At 57.1% G+C, this 11386-nt stretch overlaps 1 protein-coding gene across 1 annotated transcript; it reads right to left on the reverse strand.

Moving 5' to 3' along the window:
• Positions 1-542: 542 nt before the first annotated feature.
• Positions 543-5994, reverse strand: GM2A (ganglioside GM2 activator). Its single transcript, XM_054079988.1, has 4 exons — positions 5749-5994; positions 3206-3358; positions 2172-2354; positions 543-2058 (listed from the first exon to the last, which is right to left on the reverse strand). Exons 1-4 carry the CDS (start codon positions 5845-5847, stop codon positions 1903-1905), a joined length of 591 nt encoding a protein of 196 aa, XP_053935963.1. The 5' UTR covers positions 5848-5994; the 3' UTR covers positions 543-1902.
• Positions 5995-11386: the final 5392 nt, after the last annotated feature.

Below are 11386 nucleotides of genomic sequence, written 5' to 3' on the forward strand. Positions count from 1 at the left end.
GCGATTCGTTGAGGGCGGGTGCGATAGGCGGGGCTAAGAGCGGAGGGGCGGGGAGAATCGCATGGGGGTACTGTGGCACCGCCTGGCGGGCGCAGCGGGAACAGCAGGCGCGCTGCTGTCCTGGAGGTAGCGCTGCACCGGGTGGGGCAAACGCAGTCACGGCTGAGCCCCGACACCCCCCCCGCCGTGGACAACGAGGAGAAACCCCCAAAGTCTGCAGAGCAACGCATCTGGAGGTGTTCGGGACATAGATTGTCGCTGGGATGAGTACCCTCGACATCCCCTGAGACCCCCAGTATGCCCTCCTGGGGGCAGGGGGATGTGTCCGTGTGTCCCAAAGCGTGTCCCCGCTGTCCCCCTTGTGCAGGACTTGGCCTCGGAGCTGTGCACACCCAGCTCTTCCAGCCACAGCATCCTCCATCGCTGCCCCCACCCCAGCCCCAACACCTTTCACCTCCCCCAGCTCAAAAGCAGGTCCCCGCTGCTTCAAGGAAAACCAATGTCATTCCCAGGTTACCCCTATGACCAAGAAGGACCCGCCCTTCTTCCTCGTAAAAAGATTTATTAAGAACCTACAGTACCTGCCGGAAAGGAGATGCCACCCTGGCACGGGCACTGGGGCAGCGGAGGGAGAGCGTTAGCACTTCTCCAGACAGAAAAACCCAGGTCGGACCCAGCAGCAGGACAAAACAGAGATGAGGGCACAGAAAGGTGGAGGACCTCCTGCCGGGGCAGCCTGGCAGTAGTTAAAGCATATAAAGTGCTTGGAGGACGACCAGCCAGCCGTACAGACAGGCTAAATAACGCAAGCAGGCAGGGATGGTGAGGAAGCGAGGGATGCGGAGGCCAGTGGGTCACTTGCACCCTGTGGGGACCTGGTGTAGGTTGGTGGTGTCAGACACACGTCCTGCCTGCGGCAGCGGGCAGGAAGGATGCTGCCTGTCTGTGCCTCAGCCCCCAGCCACAACCAGGAGATGGACCACAGGGTCGCTAAATAGAATCCAGGCTGTTGGTCTTTGCGGTCATCTCCCAGCCCATCCCATGCCCAAGATGCTGCTCCACATGGTGGGGTGTTTCTGCTGGTGCACGGGAAGGATGGTCCCAGTGGTAAAATGAGATGACTGGGACCTGTCTTCGGCCAAGCTGTGCCCTATCTGCTCATCACAGCCATGTGTCCCCCCCAGAGAGAGCACACCTCATGTTCAGCCACCTCTCCTGCTGCTGGAAACAGCCCCAGCTGCTTGGTCCTTTGTGAGTAGGAACGTCAGTCAGGGGTTTGGGTGGTTTCAGTCCTGTTGCGCTTGTAACATTTGTCACAGCAGGGACACAGGGAGGTGCCTTCACTGGTGCTTCATGACACTGAGCAGGTCCATGTGCAGGACAGGGATGTGCCAAAGGCAGATCCAGATCTGCCATGGGTGGACAGGTCTGCAGCCATTCCGGTGACACCGCAAAAGAGCCCTGTGCACCAGCCAGAGGTTGGGGGGGACAAGAGGACAGCCTCCACAGCTAACCCTGCATCTCTCCAGGCTGCCACAGCACTCCTACACAGTCCTTCCTCCCCATAGACTGCTCCAGGATACACTGCTTTTCCCTGGAATGTTTGTGTCTAAAATCCCCCTGATAGGGATTAAGCAAAAAATGAAAACAGAGACTGAGTAAAAAATAACTACCCCATGGTCACGCTGAAAGGCTGGGCTTAAGCTCCAAGGCCACCCTGTCTGGGGCAGGAGACACCCCGGGGATGGGGTTGGGGACAGCAGGACAGCCAGAGGGGCCCTTCTGTGTGTAGCAGGGAAGGGGGCACCGAGCGGGGATGGGCTGGGATGGGATGGGGTGCAACTGGATGGGATAGGACAAGGGATCGAGGTGGTGGGGAGAGGAGGGACAGTTCCTCGCCTCTCAACGGGACTGCAGGGAAAAGGCCAGCTTGACGCAGGCGAGCTCCTCCCCATCTCTGCTGGCAATCACCCGCACACGGTAGTTGCCATTGGTCATCCAGGAGGGCAGCTCCATATCGGGCAGGAGAAAGTCGCTGGGGGGCAGAGAGTAGGAACCCTGTGGAGAGAGGGGACAAGGTGTCAGCCAAACTCATCCAACCCCTTGCCGGAGGGCACGGTGGTATCGGGTGGTGCTGCCAGCATCACACGGACTGTGGGGTTCAAGCATACCGCTTTGAAGGGGCAATGGCAAGGGATGCCATAGGTGAGCAGGGGCTCCGGGCAGGTCGTGCCAGGTGGGATGAGATTGTCAAGCATTGCGCAGACGTCGTCGTAGGTGCAGCTCCCCATCTCATCAATGCAGGGCAGCTGGATCCAAAGGTCGCCCAGTGCCTTCTCCACCACCACCACTGCCTGGAGGGAAGGTGTCCAGCAACAGGATATCCAGCACAGGTGCCTATGGCTCCTCCAGCCTGTCCCATCACCTTTTCCCAGCCATGTCCCAAAGGTCCTGCTCATGCAATTCTTTGGGGTGTCTATGGGCCCACCACACACCCTCCAGTCTCCAGTTCCTGCTTTTGGTTCCTCTCTGCCTGCAGGTTTGTCTTCCCTCAACCTCAGCTTGACCCTTTCAGCCAACACCTCCCAGCACCCCACGCACCTACTCATTTCTATCTCCTTGGTGTCCTGTCCCCAAACCACCCTGCAGCTCTCATCCCACAGCTCTGCCTCCATGCTGCCCTGGCACATTCCCTGCAGCCCCAGCCCCAAACAGGCACCACAGCATTGCTCAAGACAGCCTTTGCACTTTGGGCAGAGAGACGTGCTCAGTCTCATCCCACAAAGTCTCTACAAAGTGGTGCACGGTGGCCCAGGGCTGCTGCAGCGGTGCCGTGGCACGTCCTTGGAGGAAGCAGCCAGGCCTAGCCGCTCAAAAACAAGTGCTGCAGTAACTGCCAGCAGCCCTTGGCGTTTCACTTCCCTCCCTGAGTCATTACATCCCTAGGACATGACAGAGCTCAGGTGGTTTCTCCCACTGAAACAAGGTTGGGAGCTTCCCCCTGGGCTGTCAGCTCCCACCATGGGTCTCCTCGTGCCCATCGTCCTGGCTTACAGAGCCCAATGCGCTCATCACTGGGCTGCTCCATGCCTCATTCCCTCAAGGGCAGCTCATTCCCATAACCACTGCCGGGTATTTCTCGGTAGCCAGTGGTTCCAGGAAGCTCTGCCTTCCCTCGTCCCATGGAGACATGTCCAGCACGTACCTTCACAGGGGTGACCATGGCCTTGCTGCTGCTGACACTCGCACTGACACGCAGGCTCCCCGGGATGCTGATGGGGTCGGGGGCCACGGAGAGGCTCTGCAGCACCACGGGGTCCCTCCCATTACCGCAGTCCTCCCAGGCAAAGCCACCAACCTGCGGCACCAAGGGACAGGAGGAGTTAAGAGCCAGGGAGAGCCTTGCCTTGCCTTTGCAGGAGGTTTCCAAAGTGCTGAACCCCCAACCCCCCCTGCAAACATCTGCTCACAAACATAGCCAGAAAATGACCTTCAGCCTCACTTCAAATGCCAAATAAATATTTCCCTCAGCATTTCTTGCACTCTGAGCTCTCAGAGTCTGAGGGCATTGCAGAAACTCTCCCTCTGGCCCTGCATGTACTTTACACCAAAAAAGGGTTACCAGGCTGAAGTGTCCAAACGCGCCTCAGCTCAGCCTCTGAAAGCTTTGCATGTGAACAAGGTGAGAAGCATCCTTCAGGCCACCACCAACAGCACCAAGCAGGGTATGGGAGAGCAAAGGTGAGACGGCAAGCAGGGACCAGCGCAGGGCAGCGGTGGCCACGCTGGCTGGGGGGATGCTGTGCTCTTGGGGGGCTGCAAGGCTGGCACAGCCTCCCAGCTCACCCAGCCCAGCTTTTGCGAGCCCTCATCCGCTGGCTCCAGCCACCCGGTCCCACGCAGGAGCAGGAATCACACTCACACATTGCATTTCAAACATAGTTTAACTTTTCCACCTCCTTTCACGGTCGGGGGACAGGTAAGCTGGGCTAATTCCTTGCCCAGATAAACCCCAGAGACCTGATGCTGACCTGGTTTAGTCTGAATGAGCCAGGGAAGCATCGTTCCATGAGAGAACGAAAATCCACACACACAGAATGTCACCTGGATGGGGGGACATCACTTGTGTGTTCCGGTGGGGCCAGGAGCTGTGCTTGGAGACCTCTCCTGTTTCCACCGTGTCCCACCAGCCTCCCCGGCTGCCGACAGCGCTGGCAACAGTGCCAGAGCCCTTTGCTCTCACATGTCAAGCTCAAAGGATGACAGCACTCACCTGCAACAACTGCCCCTGAAGCCAGCAGGGAGACTCCCACCCCAGCTCCCTCCCCAAGAAGGCTCCAGCCTAATCGCAGATCTTTTCCCAGTGGTGAGAGGAGAGGACGCCTGGGCTGCGCACCCCAAGCAGGTTTGGCCAGAGCAGCCCATCTCCGCGGGCGCGGGGCTCTCCCTACCTGCTCAGCAGCCGCAGAACCGGTGGAAGCTGTATTACCTGGTGCCAGGCGGCAGCCCCAGCGGGCAGCGCTGCCCACGCAAGCGAGAAGCTCGTCCTGCCGTCCTGCTCGCCAGCCGGGAGCAGCCTGGGGTGCAGGGCAGGATGTGGGGCTCAGGACAAGCCAGGGCATGGGGCAGGCTGCGCCCCAGCATTTAGCAAGAGCTGGGAGCCCCTCGCCTGCGGGTCTGCGGGCAAAGAGCCTTCGTGGGAACTAAATATCAGCATGTGGCTGCCTCTAGAGTGCTGTGTCGCAGCCCCTCTGCTGCCCCGCAAGTGCCTTCCTAACCGGCTCCCCCTTCCCTGGGGCAACATCAGCTATCCTGGAAAATAAAGGAAGAGATATTTCCCTCTACACCGCGTGACAGGCACACATCTTAACGAGCTGTATCTTAATCAGCGCATGCTGATGAGCCCAGCCCAGGGCTGCGTGGGAACCAGGAGGCAGCAGCCGGGGCTGGAAAATGCCACTGAATGAGACACATGGAAGCTGAGGGGGCTGGGAGCAGGGATGGAAGCTGGGGAGCAGGGATGGAAGCTGAGGGCCTGGGAGCAGGGATGGAAGCTGGGGAGCTGGGTGCAGGGGTGGAAGCTGGGGGGCTGGGAGCAGGGGTGGAAGCTGAGGGCCTGGGAGCAGGGATGGAAGCTGGGGGGCTGGGAGCTGGGATGGAAGTTGGGGGGCTGGGTGCAGGGGTGGAAGCTGGGGGGCTGGGAGCAGGGATGGAAGCTGAGGGCCTGGGAGCAGGGATGGAAGCTGTGGAGCTGGGAGCAGCGATGGAAGCTGAGGGGCTGGGAGCAGGGATGGAAGCTGGGGAGCTGGGAGCAGCGATGGAAGCTGAGGGCCCGGGAGCAGCGATGGAAGCTGAGGGGCCGGGAGCAGCGATGGAAGCTGAGGGCCCGGGAGCAGCGATGGAAGCTGGAGGTCTGGGAGCTTAGGGATGGAAGCTTTGGGGCTAGAAGGCTGCAGGGAAAGCTCAGCCGAAGAAAACAGAGGCCTCTCGGTCCAGAACAGTTTGTCAACACCCAAATCGCGTCCTGCCGGGAGGCTGAACCCGAACCCGCAGCCGGGCTCCCCCAACGCGGTCAGGGCTTCGGGATCCCAACCGCACACACGCACCCAGAACCAGCCCTTGTGAGGCTGAAAACGCTTTTGATTCCTTGCAAAAAAAAAACCCCATCAGGACGGTGAAAGCTTCCCAAGCTGCTCGGTGTGCCTCCCTATCCCCCTCCCCGCAGCCCGTGCCCCGCGGGTCCCTCACCTGGCTGAGCCTGCGGGAGCCGCTCCGCTCCACCAGCAGCTGCGGGTGCGCGGCCAGGCAGAGCTGCAGGGCGCACAGCGCCAGCCCCGCTCCCAGCATCCCTGGGCGCCGAGGAACCGCGGGGGGAGGCAGGCGAGAGCGCGGGGCTCCGGCAGCGCCGAGACTGAGCCGTGCCGAGCGCTGCGATGCACCCTGCTGGTTCCCCGCTCCCGGTTCCCCTCCCTCGCTCAGATCTTCCCTTCCTCCCACCCTCCTCGCTTCGCGGTTTTGGTGTCAAGCGCAGGACTGGAGTCGCAGGGATGCTGGAATGGGATGCTGAGCTTTCCCAGGGATCCATGGAGTGCCCTCTGCCGGGGGACAGAGAGGGATCATGGAATCATAGAATAGTTTGGGTTGGAAGGGTGCTTAAAGATCATCCAGTTCCAAATTCCCTGCCATGGCAGGGACACCTCCCACTGGATCAGGCAGCCCAAGGTCCCATCCAACCTGGCCTGGAACACCTCCAGGGATGGGGCAGCCACAGCTTCCCTGGGCAACCTCGGCTAGTGTCTCACCACTCGCACAGTGAAGAAATTCTTCCTTATATCAAGCCTAAATCTGCCTCTGTCCAGTTTATACCCATTGCCCCTTGTCCTATCACCACAAGCCTTTATGAATAGTCCCTCCACAGCTTTCTTGTAGCCCCTTTCAGGTACTGGAAGGTCACTATAAGGTCTCCTCGGAGCCTTCTCCAGGCTGAACAACACTAACTCTCTCAGCCTGTCCTCACACAGGAGGTGCTCCAGACATCTGATCATCTTTGTAACCTCCTCTGGACCCATTCCAACAGCTCCATATCCTCCTTATGTTGAGGATTCCAGAACTGGAATGCTGAGGGACACCCACACCACCCAGTTCCAATGGGTGAAACCAGACCACCTCCCCATCGCTCTACTCCCACTGCATCTCTTCTCACACCTCACTCAGACGTCTGCGGGTGTGCAAAGGGGTCTGTAGTTCCAACCCCGGGCAAGCACTGGGGACCCCTGTGCTCCCCCTCACCGCAGGCACCGAGGACCACCACAACTCCTTCCCTGCACTCAGCACAGAGCAGGAGGCAGCTGGAGGGCAGAGACATTTGAGACTCTGAACCCGATGCTTTCAGTGCTGTGGAGGGGTGGGGCACCCTGGCATCGGGTAGCCCCTAACTGGGCTGTTTGCTGCAGCACCCCACCACCCACCTATCCACCAGTTCCCATTTAACACTCTTGTCTTCCACCCTTCCCCCTTCAGTTGCCCATTTTCCAGCCAGAGCTGCCCCCTGTCACACTGAAATGGTCCCCCACTACTCCACCATCACAGATGGCACAGGAGTGGGGGTTTTCCCATATATTTGGGTGGAGAGGCGTTTTTCCCTGTGGAAACCTGGAAAGGGCTGATCTGACTGCACACAGAGGACACAAGTGTGGCAGGTCCCAGACCTTCCCCTCACTGAAACATGGTCAAGACCCATGTGTTGGACCCTTCCCCACAGGCAGCTCAGCTTTCCCTCTCCCACTGATGCTGGCTGGCCTCCCCGCATCGCTTTTGGCCCTGGGAAGGGTTGCTTGGCTTGTCCAAACCCCTGCCTCTGTTCTATTTTTAGCCTTTCATCCTTATTTAGCAGCGAGGCCAGCCGGGAGTGTGCAGGCAAGGCGTGAGAGCAGGCAGGGGCTGGGACGGATGCTGCTGCCCACTGCACGCCAGCAGTGACAACTGCGTCGCCGATCCACTGCAGGGGCTTAAGGGCAAGGAATAAATAGCCCCATTCCTCCCACTCAGGAGAAGGACGGAAAGTTACCCTCTGGGATAGTTTTCACTTTGAGGCCCTGGAGCAGCTGGGGGATGGGGACGGGGATTGGGATGTGTGGGGAGAAGTGTGAGCACTGCTTTCAGAACTGATGGGGAAGTACAACCCCTCACCTCGAGCCCCCAGCACCGCGTGCTTTCCTGCTTCTCACATGGGTGAAGGTTCCTCTTCCCCATTGCTGTCCTTTCCCCCTCCATTTTGCCATGGGAATAAAAGAGAATAAAGGACTATAAGGACAGGTTAACCCACATCTTTTCACTTGGAGAATCACAGGCAGGGGCAGGAATGACTTGAATTTGCTGCTTTGCCACAAGGGAGAAGCATGCATGACCTATATCCCCACCAGCATAGTCTATGGCCTTTTTTTGGGCTCTAGTACATGCAAAATCCTCTGCGGTTTAGTTTGCTGAGCTATCTTACCCATACAAAGCCTGAGTCACAAGGTCTAGATCTGGCTATACATCTTTGATTTGCATTGAAGAAAAGCAGCCAGCACAGAGAGGTGACAGAGTTAATGACTTCATTAGGTCTTGTTTACAAAAGCAAACAGATCACAAATAATGCATGGGGCCAAGGAGCCCGAATACAAACTGCCCTTTCTCCATCACCCATGCCACTATCTCTGCTGAGATCGACAAGGCATCAACCTCATTGCGCAAAAGCCTTCCAGCAAAATCTTTCCCCCCCTTTTTTTTTTTCCATACTGGGTTTCTGAAGAAAAAAAAGAAAACAAAAAATTAATGACCCCAACTGTGCTTATGGGACCACTCTGCACACAAGGACGTGCAGGGCTGCGTCTCAGATGGAAACGCCATGTGCTGGCACCAACACTGCCTTCTACCCACCCTGACCTGCCCAGTCCTTACCAGACGGAACTGGAGAGAGAGTTGAGACTCTTTAACAGCTTGCATAAATACTTCTCTTATCCATAAGCTTTGGCAAACACTTTAAGTGACCATTGGTACAAATTAACTCAACGTTCGGCCAGCTGTTGTCCCATTTACAGCAATTCAGCCAAGCATGAGATAAACCCTCCTAGGCTCGCTTTTCCAGGCAAACCCCTTGAGATGTCTCCAGCCGCCGTCTGCTGGGGAGAGATCACAATAACACCAAAAAAGACATTGGGTCTGCTGCACACCACCTCTGCTTTTATGTCTTCACATGGGCAGAAATCCCCTTGCTGCCATGGTCCTCGTCATCTCTAGCTCTTCTGTGAGCAGCCTCTGGCAACCCCAAACCCGTGTGCTCCTTGGTTCTCCAGGCTCCTCCTGTTGGAGAGAGGGGAATGAGTTGTTGTAAGCATGAATCCCACCCTTACAATGCCATGGAAAGCCCCTGCTTTGCTCTAAAACAGATGTACAGACAAGTTTGTGGTTATTAAAGTGCTGGTTGGCAAAGGAAGCAAGTTATCAATGCGTTGGGGCAGAGGAAGATGAAGCGAGGCTGAGATGGGACATCTCTCTAGCAGGGAGCCTGCACAGGAAAGACAGCAGAAACTGAGAAATTGTTAAAATCAAGCTAAAATAAGGGATCTTTGGGGCAGCACAGGCAGAGCCTCCGGCAGGCAGCCTCACAGACTTGCCTGTGGGCTGAAGGAAGGATGAAATGTGATCTGGTGTGTCACCTTCTCTGAAAGTTAGTGATTTATAGAAGTGCTGTCATGGTGAGGACCGCACGCCAGAGCCTGCAGCAGCAGTGTGGGGCGCAGAGCTGGGGAGCAGGGCTCTGGAGCCGGCCTCGCTGCACATCCCCAACTCCAAGCCCCAGATCTGCCATGATTCTTTAGCCTGAGGTGACCAAATCCTCTGTTTTTTCTCCACTATTAGCAGAAGAAACCCCACCCAGAGCCCTGCTTTGTGGCAGAGCGACATCCCAGTGCATCTCCAGTAAAATCAGAAATTACCACGAGGACGTGTGCAAACTGCTGGACCTTTGTGCACCAGCAAGACGTGATGGCAGCTGGACAGGCTCCTCATCAGCTGCTCACACAGTTGCTTCTGTTCCCAGTCGGGGCCCCAGCGATGCAAATTCAGCCCAGAAACATGCATGTGCTTTTGTTCTTGCTCTGTACGCCTTCAGTCTCCAAAATCTGGACCAGGATTTTTAAGTAACCCTGGAGAGGTGGAGAGCAGCACCTTGCACAGTTTTTTATCCCGAAAAAGATCTCCTCAGCCCAAATAAGTACTCTCAGGCAGGGAAGGAGCCTTGCTGCATGTATGAAGTGCTGGGGGAGATAAGAACAGAGACGCTCTCGGTGGTTTCTGAGCAGTGGGAACCGATGCCAGGAAGCTGCTCTGACTCACGGAACTTGACTCAGGTTAAGAAGCACCTACCCAAGAAGACAAAGGCACCTGGTCTCACCAGCCATGGGCTTGCCCCTCACCTTCCCCACCCTTCTATCCAAGTGGTGTTTCACAATTTCCCTACTCCCAAGGTTACCCAAACAGAAAGCAAACACCTCCAAGTCGCAGAGGATGGGGTGACCACACACCTCCGCTCCCTCGCTGGCTGGGCAGGCGGTACCAGAACAGTGGCCAAATGCCAGTGTGCTGGCAGCCCCTGAGCCACAGGCGGCTTGGACTTCTCCCAGGGGATATTTGGAAAATGTCAGAATAGAAACTTGTTGACAAAAACTGGCAGTGTTTTCATACCGGCACAGCCTTGTGACCAGGTTCAAACGCTCCTATTTCAGCAGTGTTGGGTGGCAACAGTTGATTTTTCAGGTCAAGATGTGTGTTAATTTAGAAATGTCTATTCTTTCACAGCATTTAGAAAAGCCACCAAAACAAAAACATTTGGAGAAACCTGTCTTTCCTCCCGTTAACTTTTAGACAGGACACTTCCAAATTCATGTGTTTCCGTACCTCTTCGGGACGGATTTCCAAAGTGCAGGATTTTCTCCTGGAAAAGGGCACCCTGGCTCCAGGCCCAGTATTTGGCCTGGAGAGGGGCAGATTTACACTGGACATTAGGAGGAATTTCTTCACCATGAGAGTGGTGAGACAGCGGAACAGGTTGCCCAGGGAAGCGGTGGCTGCTCCATCCCTGGAGGTGTTCAAGGCCAGGTTGGATGGGCCTTGGGCAGCCTGGGCCAGGGGGATGTCCCTGCCCATGGCAGAGGTTGGAACTGGATGGGCTTTAAGGTCCCTTCCAACCCAAACTATTCTGTGATTCTGTGATTCTGTGATTCTATGATTCTATGATTCTATGATTCTATGATTCTATGATCTGGGGTGTTTGGGATACTCAGGAGGGGAGTTGCCAGGATGTAGCCCCCAGGTGATAAGGACCACACCAACAGCCCCCTCCAGCCAGCACAGCTACACCCGGAGCAGAGCTTCTGCCAGAAGAAAAACACCCCAAACCCACTACTTTTACACATCCACCTTATATAATCCATCTTCATGGAATGATGGCCAGGATGGATCCTGCCTGCGCCCCTCATCTCCCTCCTCCCAGGGTGGGTTCAAGCCCCCTGAGCCAGCCCCGCTCCAGCTGCGCTCCAGCCCCCTTCCCCGCTCAGGATGGAGCATCCTCAGCTCGGGGACTGAGCATTCCCGGGCCAGGGGGACCCTGCACCCTGCTGGGCTCGGGGCAGAGCACCCGGGGCGGGGACACCCCGGTGTGGTGGGGAGCAGGGGTGCGCAGGGCCAGCCCCGGGGGCGGGCAGGCTGCACAGCACCCTCTCCTGGCGCTGCCCTCCAGCAGCTGCTGGGACTTTTTTTTTTCCTTTTCTTTTTTTTTTTTCTTCTTCTTTTTTTTTTTTTTTTCCTGCCTGCCCGCCCCAGCTGGGGCGGCTCGTCCCGTCCC

Source organism: Cuculus canorus, chromosome 14 (assembly GCF_017976375.1).
Source record: "Cuculus canorus isolate bCucCan1 chromosome 14, bCucCan1.pri, whole genome shotgun sequence".
NCBI lineage: Eukaryota > Metazoa > Chordata > Aves > Cuculiformes > Cuculidae > Cuculus > Cuculus canorus.

What these genes read in the sequence shown, in the direction of transcription:
- GM2A (XM_054079988.1), bottom strand. Translation starts at nt 5,847, where the DNA reads ATGCTGGGAGCGGGGCTGGCGCTGTGCGCCCTGCAGCTCTGCCTGGCC. An exon ending in GCTCCCGCAGGCTCAGCCAG is followed by an intron (nt 3,359 to 5,748) that starts GTGAGGGACCCG and finishes TTGGTGCCGCAG; the next exon opens with GTTGGTGGCTTTGCCTGGGA. An exon ending in GCCATTGCCCCTTCAAAGCG is followed by an intron (nt 2,059 to 2,171) that starts GTATGCTTGAAC and finishes CTCTCTCCACAG; the next exon opens with GGTTCCTACTCTCTGCCCCC.